This window comes from Drosophila suzukii, chromosome 2R (genome assembly GCF_043229965.1).
Source record: "Drosophila suzukii chromosome 2R, CBGP_Dsuzu_IsoJpt1.0, whole genome shotgun sequence".
In the NCBI taxonomy this organism is placed as follows: domain Eukaryota; kingdom Metazoa; phylum Arthropoda; class Insecta; order Diptera; family Drosophilidae; genus Drosophila; species Drosophila suzukii.
This window is the reverse complement of record NC_092081.1, coordinates 7,237,311-7,258,889: the sequence shown is the minus strand read 5'-3', so window position 1 is coordinate 7,258,889 and position 21,579 is coordinate 7,237,311. Positions and strand designations below refer to the sequence as shown.

At 44.0% G+C, this 21,579-nt stretch overlaps 6 protein-coding genes across 7 annotated transcripts in view; 2 read left to right on the top strand and 4 right to left on the bottom strand.

The window, feature by feature from the left end:
• Positions 1-7,480: 7,480 nt before the first annotated feature.
• Positions 7,481-9,212, top strand: Spn43Aa (Serpin 43Aa). Its single transcript, XM_017084997.4, has 4 exons — positions 7,481-7,636; positions 7,705-8,588; positions 8,785-8,929; positions 8,991-9,212. The coding sequence occupies exons 1-4, from the start codon at positions 7,618-7,620 to the stop codon at positions 9,113-9,115; spliced, it is 1,173 nt and encodes a 390-aa protein (XP_016940486.3). The 5' UTR covers positions 7,481-7,617; the 3' UTR covers positions 9,116-9,212.
• Positions 9,084-9,592, bottom strand: LOC108017843 (uncharacterized). The gene is made up of 2 exons (XM_017084998.4): positions 9,335-9,592; positions 9,084-9,276 (listed from the first exon to the last, which is right to left on the bottom strand). Exons 1-2 carry the CDS (start codon positions 9,552-9,554, stop codon positions 9,206-9,208), a joined length of 291 nt encoding a protein of 96 aa, XP_016940487.3. The 5' UTR covers positions 9,555-9,592; the 3' UTR covers positions 9,084-9,205.
• A 1,234-nt stretch (positions 9,593-10,826) lies between these two features.
• Positions 10,827-21,579, top strand: part of pk (prickle) — a 71,865-nt gene continuing 61,112 nt past the window's right edge. The window contains exon 1 of the mRNA XM_036814207.3: positions 10,827-11,619. Coding sequence (XP_036670102.3) covers positions 11,582-11,619 — 38 coding nt within the window. The 5' untranslated portion in view covers positions 10,827-11,581. The remainder of the gene's footprint in view (positions 11,620-21,579) is intronic.
• Spn43Ab (Serpin 43Ab) lies at positions 11,787-14,279 on the bottom strand. Of its 2 annotated transcripts, none has more exons than XM_017085482.4 (4): positions 14,184-14,279; positions 12,565-13,451; positions 12,055-12,199; positions 11,787-11,996 (listed from the first exon to the last, which is right to left on the bottom strand). In XM_017085482.4, exons 1-4 carry the CDS (start codon positions 14,209-14,211, stop codon positions 11,872-11,874), a joined length of 1,185 nt encoding a protein of 394 aa, XP_016940971.3. In that variant the 5' UTR covers positions 14,212-14,279; the 3' UTR covers positions 11,787-11,871. The 2 variants fall into 2 exon arrangements, with proteins under 2 accessions (XP_016940971.3, XP_016940972.3); XM_017085483.4 differs by having other exon boundaries at positions 11,787-11,993.
• Spn43Ad (Serpin 43Ad) lies at positions 14,400-16,283 on the bottom strand. The gene is made up of 3 exons (XM_017085481.4): positions 15,265-16,283; positions 14,725-14,875; positions 14,400-14,655 (listed from the first exon to the last, which is right to left on the bottom strand). The coding sequence occupies exons 1-3, from the start codon at positions 16,219-16,221 to the stop codon at positions 14,543-14,545; spliced, it is 1,221 nt and encodes a 406-aa protein (XP_016940970.3). The 5' UTR covers positions 16,222-16,283; the 3' UTR covers positions 14,400-14,542.
• Positions 17,519-19,358, bottom strand: nec (necrotic). The gene is made up of 3 exons (XM_017085479.4): positions 19,202-19,358; positions 17,834-19,123; positions 17,519-17,767 (listed from the first exon to the last, which is right to left on the bottom strand). Exons 1-3 carry the CDS (start codon positions 19,215-19,217, stop codon positions 17,592-17,594), a joined length of 1,482 nt encoding a protein of 493 aa, XP_016940968.3. The 5' UTR covers positions 19,218-19,358; the 3' UTR covers positions 17,519-17,591.

Genomic DNA, 21,579 nt, shown 5'->3' with positions numbered 1-21,579 from the left:
TATCCCCATCTTCCATTTGAACAACCTCGGAATAGTCCTAAACCCTGCTTTCAGATCGTAAAAAACGGCGGAAAATCCGCTTTCGAAACGTTCATATGTGTGCGAAGGGAAATCGCGAGAATTTACATAGAAAGTGGTTATGGAAAGAGGAAAGAATTCGCGGAAGCCCTGAACTTCTGTTGTTATTCACACGCTTTTAGGCCGGGCCCATATGTCAATAAACTGGTTGAATGTGGCAGAAAAACTGCACAAAAAACCGACAGACAGTTCAATTTTGCTCACGCTATTGTTGCAACTGCTGCTGTTGCAGCTTCTTTTTTCTGTTACTCTTGGAACTGTCATGGTTTTTATGCCCTTATCACATTTTTGGTTGGTTTTTAACTGATGATATTTTTGGGTAAATGTTTAATGCAGCTGGATTAAATTTGACTATCTAAACATATTAATTTTACTTAAAAATATGTTATATTTTTATTTAAATTTTGTTATTTATTATAAGAAATAGTTATAGTTAAATATTATTAAAATACACTTATTTTTGCTTCCTGGGCTATATTTATCACTTCAGCTTGACAAATAATAATAGGGTAATAGGGTTAGGTATATTAAATCCTTTTTATTTGAAAATATTTTTAAATAAAAAGACTTCTCAGTGTACTGTGTTTTTTGTCGCATGCTATATTTTCTATTGTTGCTGAAATTGGTTGTCATCGCAGAATATCGTTGCATATCTTTGGGCTTTCGCTTTAAATTGAAGAATAGGAGCCATTGGATTTTGTGCATCTCTCGTAACCCCCTCCCTTCAGATCGATGTGTCATTTTGACAAGCAAATTAGCATACACAAAAAGGCTAAAAGGAAAAGCACAGAGCGGGAGGGCAAATGCTTTGAGCTGCCGGAGGAGACAGCCCCATTTTCCGAGGATGATCGCTGCAGTCCGCTGGCTGGAAATGGGATGGTGGCATCACCATCACCATCATCATCATCATCATCATCATCATCGTGCCAATTCCCGCTGAGAGTGTGCTTTGGCCAAACATTTTCATTCCAAATGCATCTTCGCCGAAGAATTTGCATTGCAAAGTTGCAACATTTGCTGCGCTGCTGCATGAATGGCGATCGTTACATAAAGTACGCCACCAAAGCCGCACAGCGCCATCGAAATAGAAGGCGAAATAGAAGGAGGCCCAGCCCGGATCTGGGGGCTAAACCCATCCCGAGAATGAATCCGAACCCGAACCCAAACCCAGGCCCAAATCCCAGGCCCAATCCGCAATGGCATCTTGATCATGTCATTTGTTCTGCGCAGTGGCAGTTGCCGCAATTTCCTGTTGGCCATAAATTGAAATAATTGAGGATCGCATGCGCTGATTTCAATCAGCTAATTGACATTTTATGATGGACACATTTCTGCCCGATAGACAAATAAACGTCGAAGGTTGCCCAAATATTGCAAGAGGCGTGCACATGAAGAAATCAGTACTCACTTCGGGAAAATATAAAATTCTGGATTATTTAATATGTGGTATGGGACTGTATAGAGGAAAGCTAACAACACAATATTGTGCAAAGAGAACGGATTAACAAAATGACTTAAAACGTAGGATATAATTTACTTATGGGTATAACTTCTTATAAACCTAATTTATTTTCAATAAGGTACTATGCTATAGAAAATTAATAAACAGTTTTTAAATTGCTTTCTAATAATAAAGAGTAGGATACTTACAAAATGTATAAACATAATTTATTTTCAATAAGGTACTATGCTATTAGATATGAATAAACAGTTTTTAAATTGCTTTATAAATAATAAAGAGTAGGATACTTCCAAATTTTTTTTTAAATTGGTTATTAAATAATAAATTCTCTAACGCAGTTATACCTATAAGAAATAAATGTAGTTACATTTCTCTGATTTTCTAAATACCAGGACGTATGTGTACAATAATTCTGGTGTTGTCAAGGACACACATATATTTCCACTTAATCTAAATTCATTTAGTTAGGAACTTCTGTTCCAGTGTAATGGTGGGGTAAGCACCAGCCACCCCAAATTGATATGTTGTCTATCATATCGGGAGCGTTCCTCGTCATCTTCGGCAGCATCTTCAATCGAATTCGATTTGGTTGGTTCGCTAGATGGCTATGGCTGGTGCCCTTCTATGAGGCTGGATTCTGAATGCTGGATATTGGATGTTGGCTGTGCCCACTTTGGGCATATCAATTGACTGCTTAGGCGGCTGTCAGATGCCTTAACGGACAGTCTACAACGTCGTATGGCATGTTGCTGCTGATAGATGTCCGTGATTTCGTAGAAAACGAAAGGCCAGGGTCCGACACCGACCCCTTGCCACAGGTCTGTTTATTTTAGTGCTAATTAATGGGAAGTACAAGGAGTCGTTCTGGTTGTTGCAGCTTAATTTGTCGCGGCTGGAACTTCTCGAATGGGCAAATCCAGTTCCCTGTTGCATGCACCAAGTGGGCAGCTCGAGATTGACGTGTCATCCATGTTGCAGCTGTGGTTGTTGCAGTTGCTGTTGCACTTGGTGTTGCTGCATTGCGTTTGTCCCTGTCAGCGTTGTTGTTGCTGGGTCTGTCGCCTGGTCAAGTGGACAACGCCGCCGCCGCCAGGGAGCCGGACTTTGGAATCGGTCTCGAAAAGTGCACTGAAAAGAGTAGCACTCCTATATGGTCTGACATTCCTTTTTATTTGAAAGACAAGAAAAAAGCTTTAGTTGGGTCCCCTGATTTTTAAAAACCCACTACTTACAGGCCCATAACAAAAAGTTATTATTTAAAGTGGAATAGTCAGGAATTAGTGTTTGGTTGATACTAAATACTTTAGCAATACTAAATGTTTATACTAAATGTTTATACCATGTATTTCGAGGCGTTTGAGTTTTCAAATTTAAAACAAACAAACAAAATACTCTGAATATTACATTTTACTTTAATGTTATAGTTCCGAAAAGTAATCAAAAAGCCTATATATGTGCTCATAAAATATTCTGCTTGTAGTTTTTGTATTGATGGTATTTAAGTTTTGTAAAAATATGAACAGCTTTTAATGGATTCAAGATAATAGGCTTAAGATTTGTAGTCAAATTTTTTGTACGGTCTTTTGAAAACTTTGAGTACTATTTGATTTTCAAAACATTAATCTGAGTGTGTGTGCAGAGTGTAGCAGGAGTATATTTGCATATGCAGTACGCTTGATTTGCTGCTCAGTTGATGCCGCCGCTGCAATTGAATGAAAGTTTTTCCGACCCGCGGCAGACTAAATCGAGCTGACCAACGCCTCTCGGTTTTCACTAAAGTGCCTCGCCGAGCAGTCGATTAGATTGGGCTGCGGCATTTAGCTAATTACCTCACTTGTAGAAAAGTTGTCCCCACTCTGTGGAACCCGGTGGTGCGGGTTACGAGGCTGAGTGGTGTCCAAACCGCCTCGCAGATGACAGCTGGTCGGAAGAGCCAGCTCAGACCTTCATCAAGCGGATAACTTTCGTTTGACGATATCGCATTTTATTTATAAGAATTTATGACCATAAAGAGTATTTGTTTTTTATTGTTACAACCGTATTTGCGAGACTTTTCTCCGGGGTATTTCCACGCAGTCTGGTCTCTCGGATGAAAGCTGCATCGAACTTTTATTAATTTTAATTGACGGTTATGATGAAGTGAATAAAATAGAGATGTTGTCTCCAGAGGGGCTATAAATGGACAGATATTGTATCTTTGCTGATGGTACTTATTATGATTTTTTTTTAAGTAGTCTAAGCCGTCTTCAATATACCATAATTTATAAATCAATTCCAAGTTTAGAAGGGAAGACATGACTTAAATCCGATAAAGCAGATAATCCACTAAATCAACAAAGTCTATATATCTAATAGAAACTTCATGATTAAATGTTTCTTTTTATTTCTTTGATTTTTTGATTAAGGTTAGTACTAGTCTATAAGTCCATCTACTCAAGGGTGCCATCAAATTGACTGGAATATTAGAAATTAGTAAAACTTAGGAGTATCATCAAGCGTTAAACTTTTCTAAGCCGGGCTTTATATATTTCCTTGGTTATTATCCGTTTTCTTTAAGATATTATCGATGATGAGTGCCAGTAACATAAAACTCATCGAGAACTTGGCTAGACAAGGGCTCTCACTCATTTGACTCCCGCACAATCTCCGATCAAAGACCCATAACGAACCCCTTCCACGTCCCTGTACCCTGTTCCCATCCCTATAGAAGCCCCATCAATTGTTCACCTTCATCAGGCGGACACGCACAGGCCGAACGAATCCCCCTGGGGGATACATCTTCGATACTATGCAAATGCCGAGTATTCTGTTTTAGTTATGTGCAAATTTATTGTTTATAAAAAGCAGCAGCAGTGGGGAAACAAAAGGCAGGCGGAGAGCGATTGCTGCCATTGTTTTTGTTCTTCTTGTAAATTTATTTATTTATTTTTTTGGTGGTGTTTGGGGAGTTTTTGCGAGCCGGGCGCTGTGTGTTTCTGCTCTATCATCAACTGGTTTTGGGTTACCCGCACGCACACAGTCAGCAGGAAAGCCAAGATGCAGCAGCGATCACATAATTCGTGTTGCTGCCTCATCATTCTTATGCTTTTCCAAGCCGCGTCCCGAGATCGGGCTCCAAGAAGAGAGGAAGACGTTTTTGCCAAGTTTATTTTTATCAACAGCGGCAGCCGCAGCATTTTGCTGCTGTTGCATGATGAATCCACGGAGAGAAATTGCAAATTCTCTATTTACATTTATAGTGCTGGTAGAATGTCTAGGATCGGCAGTAAATCTTTCGTATCAGGCCACTTTAATTGCTGGGGGTCTGCAGCCGTAACTGTTATTAACAACCGGTATAAACGGTGATATTACGTATATCTCGTGACCGAAAAACTTGACCTTATTCAAAAACACGGGTTTATGTATTTGGCGTTAGATATCCAAAAATACATTTATAGTAGTTCTTGGTGTAATGAGTTCAAAATCCAACTTCCAACAACATTTAATTTTTCTTAGAGGCATTTTATTTTCTTTAGTACAACGCTAATAATAGTTCTATAAGTTTTTAAAATGTTTCTATCAAAAACGTACTTACTTTATTTTATTATGGTAAATCTTCTTAGTTAACGTTTCCGCTAAATCCAGGTGAAGGGTAGGTTTGGCTTAAGAATATATTTAAAATACGACTTAATACCAATGACCTAAAAAAAACAATTTGAAGATACAATTTATTAAAGTTCCTCCACACAATGAGTTCTAATATTTTGTATAAATAAACAATGAATGTCATTTAATGAAAATATGAACATTCTTATAATAACGTGTAAAAAAAGTATTAAACATTATTATAGCATAAAAGTTAGATCCATTGAAGATAGTCTACACACAATATATATGTATGAAGGTACATTTAAAGTATAGATCCTATAAAACTTTATATGTGTATCGTTATTCTTTTTGCTCAGTGTCCTGATTGAGTCCCTTCCCCGATCCGATCCGATCCGATCCCGGCAGCTGTGTGTATCTGGAGAGACAAGAGCCGCTGCCACAGAGCTTTTGCGGCCCGGCATCTCACGATCTTTAACATGTTTTGTCTCGATCAGTGAAATCATTCAATCAGAACGGTCAGCACCGCTTCGTCGGTCGTTGCCAGGAGACAGGACACACTCACACACACCGCATTCTGCACACACTGGTGCTTGTAAATTATATAAGGTTAAACCGAATCTGGTTTTGTGCTTTTAAGGCAGCTTCCCATCCCAAACCCCATCCCGATCGCAATCCCCAGCCGCCGATTGAAAGTGTTTGGAGCGTTTCGTTTTTGTGCTTTGTAATGCTGCCCTCAGCTCTTCGATTCTGCTCCTTATATCTATATCGTAATTATGCAAGATCAGCGGTGCTAAAGGAGCCCATCAGTCAAACCAACGGCAGCCACAACAACTCACGGAAGCTGCCAATTTATGACACCCAAAGAAGAGCCTTACAAAAGAGGTCTTCCCTGTGCCCGATTCTTCTTTTTTTTTACCTTTCGGGTGGAGTCCTCCATTCCGGGTCCATAAAGCATGTTTTTAAAATTCCATTAAAATTTATTAGCATTTCACACAAAATGTGCATAAATAACCTCGGCGAATTTCGGGACTTTTGATAAATCAGCGGGAGAATCGGGGCCCAAGACCCCGTTCCAGGTCTTTGATGATGAAAAATTGGCTATCGACTTTGGGTCTTTGTGCACTCACCTGAGCCCGCTGAGATTTGATTTCGATTTTCGTCTTCCGAGTTTCTTAAATTTCGTAATCTTGTGTGTGCGTGTTGCCGTTAATTGGAATAAGAAGGTGGGGGGGTAACTCCAAGCCCGATAAACAATTTATGCGCAATGCTGTTTGTTTTCCCCGCTGCTTTTTGTTTATGGACGCATTATCTAAACAAATACGAAAATAACTCATTAAATGCAAAGGCCATAAAACCTGAACATTTTGGTTCGTGTTCGTAAACGAGAAATTAGAGTTAATGCAATCCCGATCTCAGGGCCCCATCCTCATCATCCCCACCCCATCCCATCCCGAACTTCCCAGCCTCTGCTCTCTGGCTTTTGCCTTGGGTCCAAGCATGCATGTAAATAATTTGACAGCAGAGTAAATCCCAAGGCGGCCACTCGAGGCGAGAGGTGGGCAACAAGTGCAACGGGCGAAAGCAACAAAAACTCAAGTGCACCGCCGGAGAGTCGGAGAAAGAGAGGCCGCGAGATGGAGAAACTGACCGAGAGAATGCTCGAACAATCCCATCCCAGAGAGACGGGAAGATCACCTGCTGAGACTCTTCCCAGTATTGCCTGGGTCTCGGGTTAAGAACCCAATCCACCTTCAAGTTCCTTTCTTTCTTTCTTTTTTCTACACTATAACAGTGGGTATTCGAAATTCAGGCGACAGGTTGTTTCTTTGCGAAGATTTATCTATAAAAAGCTTTATCTAAGTGTTAATATTAAATACTCTGAAATATGCTTTACTCATGGGCTTGAATTTATTTTAATGGTGCTATAGATGTTTACATAACTAAGAGAAGCTTGGATTTTATAGTCCAGCTAGTCTAAAAGGTAACTACATTTCTTAAGATCAACATAATATAGTACAAGTATTTTATAAAAACTGAATTAACCTTTTTACTTTAAAATAAAGCTAGGTTTTAGGAAGTAAAGTATATACTTAAAACATTAAGGTTGATGAAGTGATATATCAAATGCACATTTAATTAATAGCTTTCAGAACTTACTCCAGAGGAGAATAGTATCCTAATAAGTTAAATCACAAAACAATATATCATTATTTAGTTACTTATTCAGGCTAAATTCGTTCAATATCTTATTAAAATAGATCATTACATAAGGGTATTCGATGTGCCCCGAAACCCTTTCCTTTCATACTGCTTTTTCTTGGTGCTGCTTGTAATGCAAAGCACATCAGACTCTGCTTCAGTCGCAGTCGCTGCCTCAGTCGACGTTGTTCTTAGCTTGGCTTTGTCTTGATTCCTGGCCGACCGGCGGCTATAAATGTCAGGTGGCAGGGCCATTTCACTTTTAGTCTCGAGGTGTCGACGCAGGCGCAATGAACCACTGGCTAAGCAGTGAGCTCTCCAGCCCAAGATCACCGAAAACTCCCCTTGAAAACTAATCTCTTTCTTGATTCTCCTAGCTATACTACTTGGGGTTTTGATCTCAGTGCCTTGTGGGCATGGAAATACGATCAAGGAGCGGAACCTCTTCGCCACCGAACTGTTCCAAACTCTGGCCACGGAACGTCAAGATGAGAATGTGATCATCTCGCCGGTCTCCATTCAACTGGCACTTGGCCTGGCCTACTACGGAGCGGAGGGCAGAACCGCCGCGGAACTGCAGAAGACCCTTCACGCCTCCGCCAAGGAGAGCAAGGATGGGCTGGCCGAGAGCTATCACAACCTGCTGCACTCGTACATCAAGTCCAAGACGGTGCTGGAGATAGCCAACAAGGTGTACACCCGGGAGAAGCTGAAGGTGTCGGACCACTTCCGCGAGGTGGCCCAGAAGTACTTCGACTCCGAGGTGGAACCGCTGGACTTCAGCCGCGAAACGGAGGCCGTGGAGAAAATCAACCGGTGGGTCAAGCAGCAGACGCAGGACAAGATCGAACGGGTGGTGGACAGCCTGGAGCCGGACACCAATGTGGCCCTGGTCAACGCCATCTACTTCAAGGCCCGCTGGGCACGACCCTTCAACGACGAGGACACCCGGGATCGGGAGTTCTGGCTGAGTGACAGCCAGGCCATCCAGGTGCCCACAATGTTCGCCGACAACTGGTACTACTACGCCGACTATCCGGAACTGGACGCCAAGGCCATCGAGCTGTTCTTCGAGAACATCAACCTGACCATGTGGTTCATCCTGCCCAACGAGCGTTCCGGCCTCCAAGTTCTGGAGCAGAGGCTCAAGGGCGTGGACTTCAGCCTGCTCGAGGAGCGCTGGCAGTGGCAGAGTGTATCCGTCTATCTGCCCAAGTTCAAGTTCGAGTTCGACACCGACCTCCGACCCACGCTGAACAAGGTGAGAGAGGGGGTCCCTATAATGATATTCCAAGGGGAGATTAGATATAGGAGCTATAAACTATTCAGGAATTCAATTTGGAACCCATTAGGAATTAGAGTAGTCTCCCTTGTAATTCAGATTTTCGAATTTTAAGTATATGTTTTATAAAATTTGGTTTGCTAATAGAGTTTTCCCCGTACTCCCTTTTTTTTAGATGGGAATCAGTGCCATGTTCTCGGATGCCGCCGACTTTAGTAATATTTTCCAGGACTCGCCCATTGGCACTCGGATATCCAAGTTCCAGCACAAGACCTTCATCGATGTGAACGAGATCGGATGCGAGGCGGCTGGTGTTAGTTGTAAGTCAAACAGGTTCCCTAAATTACCAGAAGAAACTACCTCATTTTCGCCCCCCTCTAGATGCTGCTGGAGTGCCCATGTCCCTGCCCCTGGACCCAAAGACTTTCGTGGCCGATCATCCGTTTGTTTTCATCATTCGCGATAAGCACGCTGTCTATTTCACCGGACATATTGTCAAGTTTTAATAAGCACATCATCGCACATTCACTCAGATTAAGCACCTTAAAATGTAATCATTGCATCAATCAATAAATGCGGATTGTATCCGCCAGATCTTAGAAATCCATGAACTCGCATTTGTATCCCCGAACTGGATCGCACTTGCCCTCGTTTTTCACCAGGATCACTGAAAGGAGCTAAAGTTAGTGAGAGGTATTCTATTAAGATATAAGCAGAGTCCTCACAGTGTTTATGATGCATTTGACGGCCACAATTGAAGACCATCATGGCACAAAATTCCAACTCCAAGTGGCAGCCGTTGAGGAAGGCGCAGACCAACTTGCCCTTGAATTGATCTGGACAAGAGGCACATTGGGTTATTGCGGACTGAACCCAGGCTTCAACTTTAGGTAATTCAACAGCAGCTAATGCCACAACCAAGAACGTAAGCCACTGGATATTCATTTCTCTGTGGTACGATTTGAAAAGCTTTAGAATTGGGAATGATTTTACACATTGGACTCCTCTCTTCCATTGATAGGCGAATCGAATTCATTATTTGTTTGGGTAAAATCCAATTACTGGTGTATTCGGAAATCAGACATGCAAGTCACAAAAAACCTTTTAAGTACAGGGCGATATCTCATAATATAAACTGTACCTTGGTGGTCTGTCAGCGCTTAAGCCAAAAATAAACATTGAAGTAAGAAACATACAAAACCGAACACCGTGGAAGACAATTGCAATATTTAACTCGAAAACGACAAACAGAACGTGCGACCCCAAAATTAAGCAGAAAAAGTCGGAGAAAATAACCGAATATAATTAACGACAACTGGATGTGCTGTCGTACCTTAACTTTTACCCTGGGTCTTGAGCGTGTATGGGGTGAAATGAGCTTCCCCTTCTGAATCCAGTTCTTTAGATTATATCTTTTTAATTTTTTTTCGAAACTTGACTTAAAGAATGATTGTAATGGTAAAATTTCTACACAGAACATTTTTGTCTAGGGATAAAAGTAAGTAGACTTTACTTTTCATAATATTCCTTAATAGGTAAAAAGTACATGGTACATATTTATAATCTCACTACTCTCAGTTTCGTTTCAAGATATATGAATAAAACTATAATGGATTAAATTTATCGTATTCCAGCCTATAGGGATGATGAATAAATAAATTATAATATAAACAGCATATAACAAATAGATTGTAGGTAGAGCCTGAACACGATCGCATGATTATGCCCGGATGCTAGGATCTGGGATTAGCTAAATGAACTGTCAGTTTGCGGGGAAACAAGTTTCCCACTGCCCTCGAGGTGGAAGGGGCAGCACTTGTGGCATTTGCTTTAAAAGCGCCTGCACCATGGCCATGCAGCATGCACTGTGCACCTGCTGCAAGTATTCCCCCTTTCGGGTTAGGCTCTTTAAAATTCCGCTCACAAGGCGAAGAAACAAAGAAAACTTGCCCGGGCAGGGGCAAACGAGCAGTTCTAACAAAGGGACGAACAGTCGCGAAGTTTTGGGAGGGAGCGCTGCAGTCATTACAATTACAGAAAGATATCTGCCTGGATCGTATCTGAACCGAACCGTACCCATTATTTTTAGATTACCGGTATTTGAGCAGAGCTGAGAGTTTGCGCCGCCAGAGAGAGAAGAAAGAGAGCGCCAGCAGGGGAGTTCGGCGCATTTTGGAGTTCGTCTTTGGGGCCGATCGTCAATGGCTTTCAGTCTGCTGCGCGCCTCGCACGACTAAAGAACTCGCGTATGCGCGCATGCGCAAACGGATCGATCGGAACGAAACGGAAAGGAACGCTACGAAACGAAACGGCAGGGATCAACGAGGGCCCCCGCGTTTTTGCGTTTTTGCGTCTTTGCGCTTATCAAGTGCCGGGGATCGGTGAACGGGAGTCCAGAAATCGGGCAGCTGTCGCGTGCAGTGGCCAAAGGAAGGAGTTTGAAGTGCCTGCAGTGTCTGTGTTTTCCTAGAGCGGCCTGGAAATGTGCATCAATTATTTTAAATGGCCAGCCACCCCCCAAACGAAGCCCCTGCGGAATGTCCCCAACCACATGCATAAATACAATTAGGCCGCAAGATCGGGCCTGACCATAGCCAAAGTTAATTCGGTGCGCGAACCAGTTTCCGCTGCTGCCGCAAATATATCGACAGGCACTCCGCAAATTTTGTTCACGAGCGCGCCAAGAAATAATAAATACGCCTAAGCTCAAATTGTTGTCAGTTGGTTCGGCTTTTGTTGATTTATGTGCGCGATTAAAGGAAACAACCTCAACGCAGTCAGCCGAGAAACCTCAGAATATAAGATAATAAATATAAATAATGCCAAAAGGCAACACCCCCCTCCCCTCACCTAACCAAGTGTCGCCAGTGAAATACCTATGAATGCAAATCAAGCGAAAAACAAAGGCTAAAGACAACAGCTGATAGAACCCCAGCGATAAGAACCTCGGATATATCCTCCGCATCTCAAACATGGATAACCCAAATCAAATGCCCGTGGAGCTAGAAAGGTGAGTGTCAGACCGGGATTAAACAAAACTTCGGAATTTATAGGCACTCAGTTTTTGGAAAGACAAACAGGACGTTCATAAGAGTTCATAATTATCGTTAATTTTTGCGGTTGGCATTCTAAAACATCTGAAATGAATCTTTTGTTCAACAGATCCCATAAATAAACTTGATTTGCACTTAGCATTTATTTTGCTTCGAAATTGGGGAACATTTTACTGTTATAAAACAAATTATTAGCGGTATAATAAACCTCAGACATAGGCGTAGTTGGCAATGTGTCCAATAAAGGCGATCGAGTCCTTGTACTTGATGGCAAACACAAACGGATGATCTGCCTCGAACTTCTTGGTCCGCGAGAAGAGGCCCTTTAGCACTGCTTTAAAAAAAAGAAGTTTATTGGGGAACCCAGGCTTCTAGATAGCTATGTTACTTACATCCAGTTTCCAGGGGCTGCTCGACTCCCGCTTCAGTAACCTCCACATTGGCCTTGTGCTCCACTGCGTTGATAAAATGGCTAACAAACATGCGGTACATGTTGCTAAAGTCGCCGTCCCTCGAGAACATTGTGTGGACACCCAACTGTTGGAAAAATTTAAATAAGTTTAGTTTGAAAATTCAAATAAACTTAATATAGTTTAATATATGTATTAGAGTATGTGAAATCTATTTAATAATACCCAGTAACTCGAATACTTTTTTGGAAATGTAGTGTTGACATAAAGCTCACTGTTTTAAAGTAAACTTTTTAACTGTTGTCTCTAAAGTAAACTTTCATAAGTCAAATTTGTGTTAAATAAAATTAATAAGCAGTCAATATCAAGAAAGCCGTAATCAATGTTAATTAGCAAAGCTAAAAAGTAATATTTAGTCTGCAGTTTTGGAGTAGTAAAATGTGTCGAGTTTCCGGCTCTACCTACCCAAATCCAGAATAGTTTTCCACTCACCTTCTTGAATGGTCCCTCCAAGCTCACACCAAAGGTGACGCTGAACTTAGGAAGCTCCACCTCCACCTTGTGCTGGCTCATGGCCCCGATCTCGGCCAGAAGATTCTTGCCGGACAGCGACTGCTGCAGGGATCTCAAACCATCCTTGCGATTGGGCAGCAACAGCAGCATGGAGAAGTCGGGGTTCTGGTAGGGCAGCTCTATGACCTTGGCGTCCAGGGAGTTGACCTCGGCGTAGTTGAAGTTCTGCAGGGTCCACATGGTGTCCACCTTGACGGACTGCCCGCTTCCGGTGCGGAAGGATCGCTTCTCGGTCTTGTCCAGCCGGAAGGATTTCTGCCAGGTGCCGGAATACGTGACTCCATTCACAATCACTCCCTCGGTTCGATCATTAAGCAGCTCGGAGCGCAGGATGTCCGTGATCTTGCCATTGGTCTTGGTGGCCACCTCCCGGTTGATGCCGTCCGCAGTGCGCTTGTTGTACGGCGGATGGAAGTCCAGCTTGTCGATGTTCGAGTCGAACTGCCGCCGGGCCACGTCCCGGAAGGAGCCCTTGAACTCCAGGTTCTCGTTGATGTAGATGTTGTTGGCCAGGCGGAAGTTGTTGTCGCGGGTCAGGGACTGCTGGTAGCTGCCGCTCCGCTGGCTCACCGCATCCGCATCCCCGGGCCCGAGGCGCAGGCCCTGCTGCAGCTCCGAAGCCGTCTGACCCTTGGCCCCCACGAAGGCCAGCGCCATGGAGCTCTGGATGGTGGCGGGCGAGATGACCAGGTTCTCGTTCAGGTGATCGGCGCCCACGGCGTTGTACAGATCGGCGGCCAGTAAATTGCGATCGGCAGCGCCATCGTAGCCCAAGGTCTTGGACTGCGCCACTGACGCTAGGAGAACTGGAAGAATCGAGGCGAAACATGGCATTAGTCCCAATTTGATTGCAGGCTCCGCCCCATGAGTAAAGTGCACACGGAGAAAAAGTGTTTAAGAGTATCATTTGACACTTAGATCCCATTCCTCAATGTCATGTTAAGATTATCGTTTGTTATCATCCAAAATTAACATGAAGTTAATTTTTTCGGATAGACGAAATCGTTTTCCTGTGATGTTTATTTTATGATCCACAAATACGTACCGAGTCTGATATCATATATTCAGTAGGAGATTAAGCCTGACGTACAGTTTCGTTCGGTTGACCGACAAACTTAACCAGAACGTTGGCTTTAGTTAAAAGTTTTTAGTTAAATAAAACCTAACATGATATTGAGAAACTAAAATTTTTCAAAAAAACAGATTAACTTATAGACAAAAGTTAACATGACATTGAGAAATCGGATAAAAATCAAGCAACATCTCTTGTGAATTTTTTGATGAAGATTCAAAAAACGAAACTCTATCCTAATTACATTTTTACTTTCGGATCAAGTAAATCTCTTAAATTCTTTGGAACCAAAAAAAAACTAATTCATCAGATAAGTTTTGTAAGCCATAAAAGATACCAGTGAGGGTATATTAATGTATGGAATATTTTTGTATACTTAGCTGTATAAGAACTACACCCAATCGGCAACCAATTTGCTCAATTTTCTCGCTGTGCATAAACCAGATCGTTTTTAATTGGGGCTTACGTAATAGGCAGCTGATGATGACAGCCATGGTCGTCACATAAATTGTTGATGGGCGTCTCCTGCTCCGCTTGATTCGCACTTGAGACTTCTCCGAGCTCGTCGGAATGTGAACTGAAATCACGGCTACCGCCGAGTGGCTTTAGAGGCTGTTCCAAGTCGGATTCAAACGCGAAACGTATGTAACTCTCGGGCCCCGAAAACAAAATACCGATCGTGTGTGTTTACAAATCATTTGTCACCTTTGGCTTGCCGCTGGTGATTCTGTTTATTTGCCAGAGATTTGAGCTTGGCTGATAAGGCGATAACCTCAGTTAGAGCTAGCATTGGAATCGAATATTAGGTAAAATCATGGGAGAAACTCAGATGTCTACGATGTGGCCGGCCAGCAGCAGGGTTTTGTCATTGCCGATGGCGTAGAAGAACGGGTGATTGATGACCAGGGGCACGGCTCGTCGAAACAGATCCCCGAAGGCTGAAAGGCAAAAAAGGGGTTACAGCGGGTTACAGGGCTTCCTGGCCACCGAGTGCCGTTCTCACTTACAAAACGAATCGCCGGCATCGCCGCCTTCCTCCTGCAGCTCCAGAAGACCGCTCTGCACCACCGCTCCCAAAGGAGGAGCGGAACTGGTCAGCAAGGAGCTGAAGACCTCGCTCAGCTGGATCTGCGATGTGAACAGTTTCGCCAATCCCATCTGCAAGAGAAATTACGTTTGGGGCTTCAGTTTCGCATCCAAACAATGGTCGATTTTTTATTAGGTGATCAGGGGTCAAGTATCTCATTATCCCCATTAATTGGTTATGATGGCTCTTAGCATCTAACTTTGTTGTATCTTTGAAAGTGGTACATATAGTAAGGTTAAAATTTTCTAGTCAATACCATCAGAATTTTTGACGACTTACACTCTCGTTCTTAAGTTTGCAAGGTCGTGTATTATGAGATAGTGTTCTACGAATTCAAGGTCTTAGACTTGGAATTAACATTTTAAAAAACTCAAAACAATATACGTTTAAAGTACAGTTACCCATGAAACATAGCAATCCCAGCTGATCACTGATTATAAATGCATACTTGTTAGCTCACCTCTTCGAGTGTTGGTTTCAGTGCAGAGTGGACCAGAACTCTTAACTTGGGCAGGGTGAGGGCCACCTTGCGCTCCTGGAGCTCTCCCCTTAGCTGCTTGAGATCGGACTGTGCCAGCTTCCTCTCCAGATGGGCTAGGCCATCCGCCCGATTTGGAAACACAATGAGCATTTTCAGACCCGCGGTGGCGAAGGGCACCTCTATAAGTTGGGCATCCAGAGCAGGCATCTCGGCATATCTGTAGCGGTGCTGGCCAAACATGGCATCCACCAACCTGGGACGATTTCCTCCGGCGAAGAAGTTGATGCTCGTCGTCTCAGCGGGGTCGAAGGCCTGTGCCCAAGGAGCTCGAAAGGTTAGGCCCGAGACGTGTAGAAAAGGCGTATTGTGCTCGGCCAAGGACTCCAGTTGCGTGGAGCTAACAAGTTCCCCCAGACTGTAGTTGCTGCGGCTGAGAAAGGAGTAGTTGATGTCCTGAGCGGCATTCGATGCACTTTCCCAGGCCAAACGGTGGCAACCAACTCCCATCCGAGATGCCAATACCTCGAATTCATCGAGAAAGTTGAAGGTGAATCGCTGCTGGGCGTAGAAATCACTCAGCAATCTCAAGCGACAGCCAACAGCTGCCGATTGTTTAAGATCCGTTAAAAGACTCTGAATGTCCTTAACTGCTTCCTTGGGGCTACTTGCATGGGTTAGCTCCAAGGCCTGGCGGAGCTCCCTTCCGGAATCCGGGGTACTTCCCGCATAGAGTAGACTCAGTGCCGCCTGTACCAGCAAGGGGGAAACGACCACATTTGCATCTGGCTGACTCAATCCCAGCTTAGTGGTTAGACGTAGGCCAAAGCGATGGTTCGACTGGACTGCCGACTTGGTCGGGAGCTCTCCGCCGACTGGAAACGGTAAAGCTATAGCCAGCCCCGCAAACAGGGCGCAAAGTAGTCTCCAGTGGATCATGTTTGGGAATTGCCAAGCTTCGACTAATGTTAATGATCCAATGGCTTACACACAACTAAGCTCATTCATGAAAATTCAAATTATATTGAGACATTGAGGTCATTGATTGGAGAGCTCCAAAGCCGAAGCTCGGCCCTGAAGGTCTTTGGTGATACGGAGCTGTCTGGGAGGCGGAGAGTTCCAAAATTCTCTGAGAGATTCGACGACAGGGAGAGCGGGAGGTTCTATCCAGTTTCTTATCGCGCTCAGACAATTTTCAAGTTCGAGTACTATCTCACTCTCAATTCGTCATTGCAACACAAACACAGCAAAAAGTTTGTTTTGCTTTATTAACATTTCAATCTATTGTTTGTTGTTTGAATTTATTTAACAATTAACAATTTATGGCTATACAATTTTGTATATATTTTAATGAATTCTGTATAAATAACTATTTCCAAGTAAAAGGAGGTGTATCTTTCTAAAAAATAAGTGTTTTTGAGTTTTGACCTAATGACCTATTATATGAAAGATTAAATGACAATGAAAACAAGTAAATTTAATGATATATTATTATATATTCTATATGAAATCTATAAGAACAACTTTCAAATTATATTTTTTGATATTATGATAACTTACACAATTGTATAATATGTTGGGGAGTATTTTACATTAAGATTTTTTACAAACTTTGTGATTTTTTATTTTAACAAGAGTATTCCCTAATATCATTAGATAGCAAGGAACCTAATATTGAATGTTGAAATTGTTAAAAAAAACTTTATAACATTTTGAATACTTAAGAAGTAGTATTTTTTTCATTAACCATCTATCAAGGTCTTATTCCCTACATACATTCCATTACCTTTTAGCTGAGTGTATTCAACCTTGGGTGAACGCTATTAATTATGCCCAGCTTTCAGCGGGTATTTCAATTACTCATCTCGGGTCTCGGTCTTACAATTCTCCGCCCCGTTCCGCCCCCGCAATGGTTTTCCCTGCATCCCATCCTCTAGTCAGATCTAGTGCGCATGAGGAAGTTTTGCTCATTTTGAAAAATGATTGAGAAATCCGCCTTTGATTTACTGCCGTGGGCGCGGGGACGACAGGAGGTCGGGGTCCCAAACGGGTTTGCCAACTTACAGAAGCGGGCAAACCCATTCGCTGGAAATCCAGAATAGCCAGCAGCCTCGGCAAGCAACTGGGAAAAGGCACAAGCTGTTCTCTCGCTCCGGATGGGAATTGGAATCGGAATAGGAATCGGTGATGTGATGGAGGTCGCATGGGTCTTATCAGTGCATCGAGGTTATCGCAGTTCAGATTTCCATAAATACAGCGTTTTACTTTATTGTTATTTTTTCTACACAAATGCAGCGGCCCAAGGCCCTCTAGTTCCTGTTGTAGCCATCGGCCTTTGGTTCATTTCTTGCGGTCATCGGCGTGGGATTCTCCACGTGACCCATGAAGAGCACTGAGTTGGGGGCGCGGATGGCGAAGACGAAGGGCCGGTTGGCGATGAACTCCTTGGGCTTCGGGGGCAGGGACAGTGGCACAAATTTGGCATCTGCAAATGGAAACATAAGATATTAGTTCTAAGTTCTGAGGTCTTAAAAAGAGTTAGAGATCTTACAGGAAGCTGCCGAGGCCTCGGTTCCCGCCTCGCCCACATCGATGTAGGCCTTCTGCAGGATCTTGCTGACGCGCACCGGCTGGTTCAGCAACTTGGTGACCTGCGAGCTGGGCGTGAACATCTGGTGGATGCCCAGCTGCTTAAGGGGCTCCGTCATGTCCTGCTCGAACTCGATCTGGAACTTGGGCAGGCGCACATGGACCGACTGGCGGCGCAGGTTGTGGGCGATGCGGTTGAGATCAAACTCGGGGCGGGACAGACGCTGCTCGAGATTGGCCAGCCCGTTGGGCTGATTGGGCAGCAGGATCAGCATGCTGGTGGCACTGTCCTTATAGGCCAGCTCCAGGGCAGTGGCGTCCAGCGCGGGCAGATCGGCCAGGCCGTACACATCGTCGTTGTACATCATGGCCACCGGGGTGATCCTGCCGTCGGAGTGATGGAAGTCGTAGGGCTGCGTGTCCATGATGGCGAACTCGTGCTCCCAGCGACCCTTGAAGTACACGGCGTTCACCAGGATGGCCTGCGTCTGGGGATCAACGTCGTTGGGTCCAACCAACTCCCTGATCTTGTTCCTCGTGCTATCCGACACCCAGGCGTTGATCCTGGCCGCCGTGTCCTTGCCGTTTTGCACGTCCACGGGCTCCGTGGCGGCATTGAAATAAAACTGGGCATAGTTGTCATAGCTCTTGTTGACTTCACCCAGTTCCTGATTGTAGTACGTCTTGGTGGCCACGGTCAGATCGGCTCCCTGGATCTGCTCCTTGAGCTTGATCACCCTAGCAAAATCCTGGGCCACGTCCTGGGCCCCCTTGTTGAACTCGGCGGCCTGCTGCAACTCGCGGGAGGTCTTGCCGGCCGAGGCGCCATAGATCAGGGCCAGCAGGGAGTGCACGGAGAAGGGCGAAAAGACCACGTTCCGCTGACCCTGGGACCTCACGATCTTCTGGAAGAGCTTGCCGCTGAAGCGGTCCATGTAGCTGAAAGCGGGCGGCGGGCGATTGGGTGGCGGCGGGGTGGTCGGCTCACGTTTGTTCATGACCACCTCCTCGACATAGTCTAGGGGTTGTGCTTCTTGGTTGTTTGGCGGGTTGTTTTGCGGGCTGTTTTGTGGGTTGTTTTGTGGGTTGTTTGGTAGCTTGTTCTGCCACCCACTGTTCGATAGCGAACGGGGGCCCAGCTCCGGGCGTTGGTCAAAGGTAAGAGCCCGTTGTGGCTCATGGTGCCAGGAATTGTAGGTCTGTGCCAAGGTCTGAGAGGCCAAAAGATAGCCCGTTAACAGGAGGATAGCCCCTGGAAAAATACAAAAAAGAATGTCGTGATGAAATGCAATTCTTCGTAGCGGGCGAGTGCAATTCTCCCACAACTCACTGGCTTTGCTCGCCATATTTCTTATCTGCTATTCCTGGCTGATCAGTTATTCAAATGAATTTATTCTTCCGATCCGTCGATCAGCTCGTTTTCAGCTGCGCTTCAAAACTGATTGTTGCGAAACCGATCTCCAGCAGCTACGGAGCAGAGTCGCGCTTTAAGGCTGTAAGAAGAGAGAACCGGTCCAGAACCCGACTCAACTATGCTACGGAGAAGCGGGCGATAATCGAATCGCCTCTCTTTTTTCAGATGGGAAAAGCCCGGTCGTTTCCAATTACACAAAGAAAAACACACAATATGATATAGGTAGTATATAGTAGCAGAGGGGGTGCTGCGCTTTTCCCTACTTCTAGTATCTTAACCCTCGGATTCGCGTGGGCTGCCGTTCTAGCTGCAATTTCATTGCTGCGACTCTGACTCACCTCGGCGTTTGGGATTCGGTGAGGGAAACCTGTTTAGTTTTCCGTTTATTTATAGATGCACTATCTCGGACTCTACATCGACTCATAACTCCTGCATTTCCTGCTGACATTTCCATGCTGCCTGGCCGACAATTAGATAACTTTTCCATTTCAAATACACGACGGTCGACCCATAAATATGACCGCGAGAACCAACTAATTAAGTATTCCCCGGCGGCGGCGGTAGAGAATCCCCAGATAAGACCCCACAGCTTCGTTTTCTCTGCATGCCTAATTATGTAAACCGAAATGCACACGAAATGCTTTTCATATCAGCACTTTTCCCCCGGCCCCCATTCCTCTTCCCCAATCTGGTTTACGGTGACCCAATTGCAGGCCGCCGAATGTGTAAACATAATTTACTCCAATTAGAGTGCGATGCCACGCCCCTCCTCCCGCTCGGCCGCCCCTCGGAAATTGGGCCACAGGCGGAGTGCATCGCTGATATGAATACGACGGTGGGTACGACTACGAGTACCAGGCAAGAATGCAATCGATAAGTGGATTGGAACCCCCGGGTGCGCAGGGGGAGTACTGCTTGGGGAGCAGTCTAGTTAATTGCACTGCACCAGGTGGGTTCGGCTCAGTACGACCCATTCCGCTTCCATTCAACTCTCGCGTGTGTTTGCTCTCACTGATATGACGTCTGGTGTTTTGCCCGATCAAACAAAGGCTGGCCTCAGACTTATCGCAGGGGTTACGAAGGTGTCTCCACTCTCCACTCTCCACTCCGATTCGATCTAGTCGTATGAATGGCAGTAGTTTCTACTCGGGGAACTTCCACAGATTGGTTGAAGAACCACTTTTAATTATCAGCGCAGGGGTTTCTACTAGATTAACAAAAAAAGAAGAAATGAAAGAGTAAAAAATACTCATGAAAAAGCTTCATTAAGCCATAACTATGAATGCAACTCGCTTTTAAGCGTGAGAAGGGTTTAACTAAAAGTATTAAGTTATTTATAGACTTAAAAGGGCTTAGGTCGGTTAGATAGGAAATGAAACATTATTCTAAATCTATATTTAAATTTATAAAATTTTAAACACTCTTGATCACATTTCATCCAAACAACCCTGAATAAATCTTCAAGCCTGCTTGTGTAAATATACATCTTAAACTAATTTAAACATGCAATACACGAGATGCTATTAAGCTCGCTTCATTTTTTCTTGGGTGATACACCTGATTTAAATAAACAACAAAACCCATTAAGTGCTAATAACTTAATAATGTCTATATACATACGTAATGCATGTACATAGGTATGCCATAATTTATCACAACCACTTGATAATTTGTGCATAATCTTTATACAGTTCTTGGATTACATTAAACAAAACAAGGAAGAACGCTATAGTCGAGTACCTCGACTATCAGATACCCGTTACTCAGCTAAATGGAGATATGCAAGCAGCAAAGCGAGATTAAAATGCGCCACCTACCGGCGGTATACAGATTTAAGCGTTATGGGCGTTAGAGTGGGCGTGGCAAATTTTTTTTTGGATCAATCGGATCAAAATTTTTTATCTAGCATGAAAATTGTGGACGTCACAGGTTTTTGCGGTTTGTGGGCGTTAAAGTGGGCGTTAAAGTGGGCGTGGCAAACTTTTTTTTGGGTCAATCGATAGGTATTGATGAGAACAATACATTTCAGTCAAAATTTTTATTCTAGCATCAAAACTGTTTTGGGCGGTTTGTGGGTGTTGGAGTGGGCGTGGCACATTGCTGAAACAAACTTGCGCTGCGTAAGAAGCTCAGGAATCTGCACGCCAAATCTCAATAGCCTAGCTCCCATAGTTTCCGAGATCTCAGCTTTCATCCGGACGGACAGACGGACAGACGGACATGGCTAGATCGACTCGGCTAGTGATCCTGATCAAGAATATATATATACTTTGTGGGGTCGGAAACGCTTCCTT

What these genes read in the sequence shown, in the direction of transcription:
- Spn43Aa (XM_017084997.4), top strand. An exon ending in TCCGACCCACGCTGAACAAG is followed by an intron (nt 8,589 to 8,784) that starts GTGAGAGAGGGG and finishes CCTTTTTTTTAG; the next exon opens with ATGGGAATCAGTGCCATGTT. An exon ending in CGAGGCGGCTGGTGTTAGTT is followed by an intron (nt 8,930 to 8,990) that starts GTAAGTCAAACA and finishes GCCCCCCTCTAG; the next exon opens with ATGCTGCTGGAGTGCCCATG.
- LOC108017843 (XM_017084998.4), bottom strand. Translation starts at nt 9,554, where the DNA reads ATGAATATCCAGTGGCTTACGTTCTTGGTTGTGGCATTAGCTGCTGTT. An exon ending in TCAAATGCATCATAAACACT is followed by an intron (nt 9,277 to 9,334) that starts GTGAGGACTCTG and finishes AGCTCCTTTCAG; the next exon opens with TGATCCTGGTGAAAAACGAG.
- Spn43Ab (XM_017085482.4), bottom strand. Translation starts at nt 14,211, where the DNA reads ATGGCTGTCATCATCAGCTGCCTATTAC. An exon ending in CATCATCAGCTGCCTATTAC is followed by an intron (nt 13,452 to 14,183) that starts GTAAGCCCCAAT and finishes CGATTCTTCCAG; the next exon opens with TTCTCCTAGCGTCAGTGGCG. An exon ending in TGGAGGGACCATTCAAGAAG is followed by an intron (nt 12,200 to 12,564) that starts GTGAGTGGAAAA and finishes TTTTTCCAACAG; the next exon opens with TTGGGTGTCCACACAATGTT.
- Spn43Ad (XM_017085481.4), bottom strand. Translation starts at nt 16,221, where the DNA reads ATGATCCACTGGAGACTACTTTGCGCCCTGTTTGCGGGGCTGGCTATA. An exon ending in TGAAACCAACACTCGAAGAG is followed by an intron (nt 14,876 to 15,264) that starts GTGAGCTAACAA and finishes TTTCTCTTGCAG; the next exon opens with ATGGGATTGGCGAAACTGTT. An exon ending in CGATGCCGGCGATTCGTTTT is followed by an intron (nt 14,656 to 14,724) that starts GTAAGTGAGAAC and finishes TTTGCCTTTCAG; the next exon opens with CCTTCGGGGATCTGTTTCGA.
- nec (XM_017085479.4), bottom strand. An exon ending in CGAGGCCTCGGCAGCTTCCT is followed by an intron (nt 17,768 to 17,833) that starts GTAAGATCTCTA and finishes TTCCATTTGCAG; the next exon opens with ATGCCAAATTTGTGCCACTG.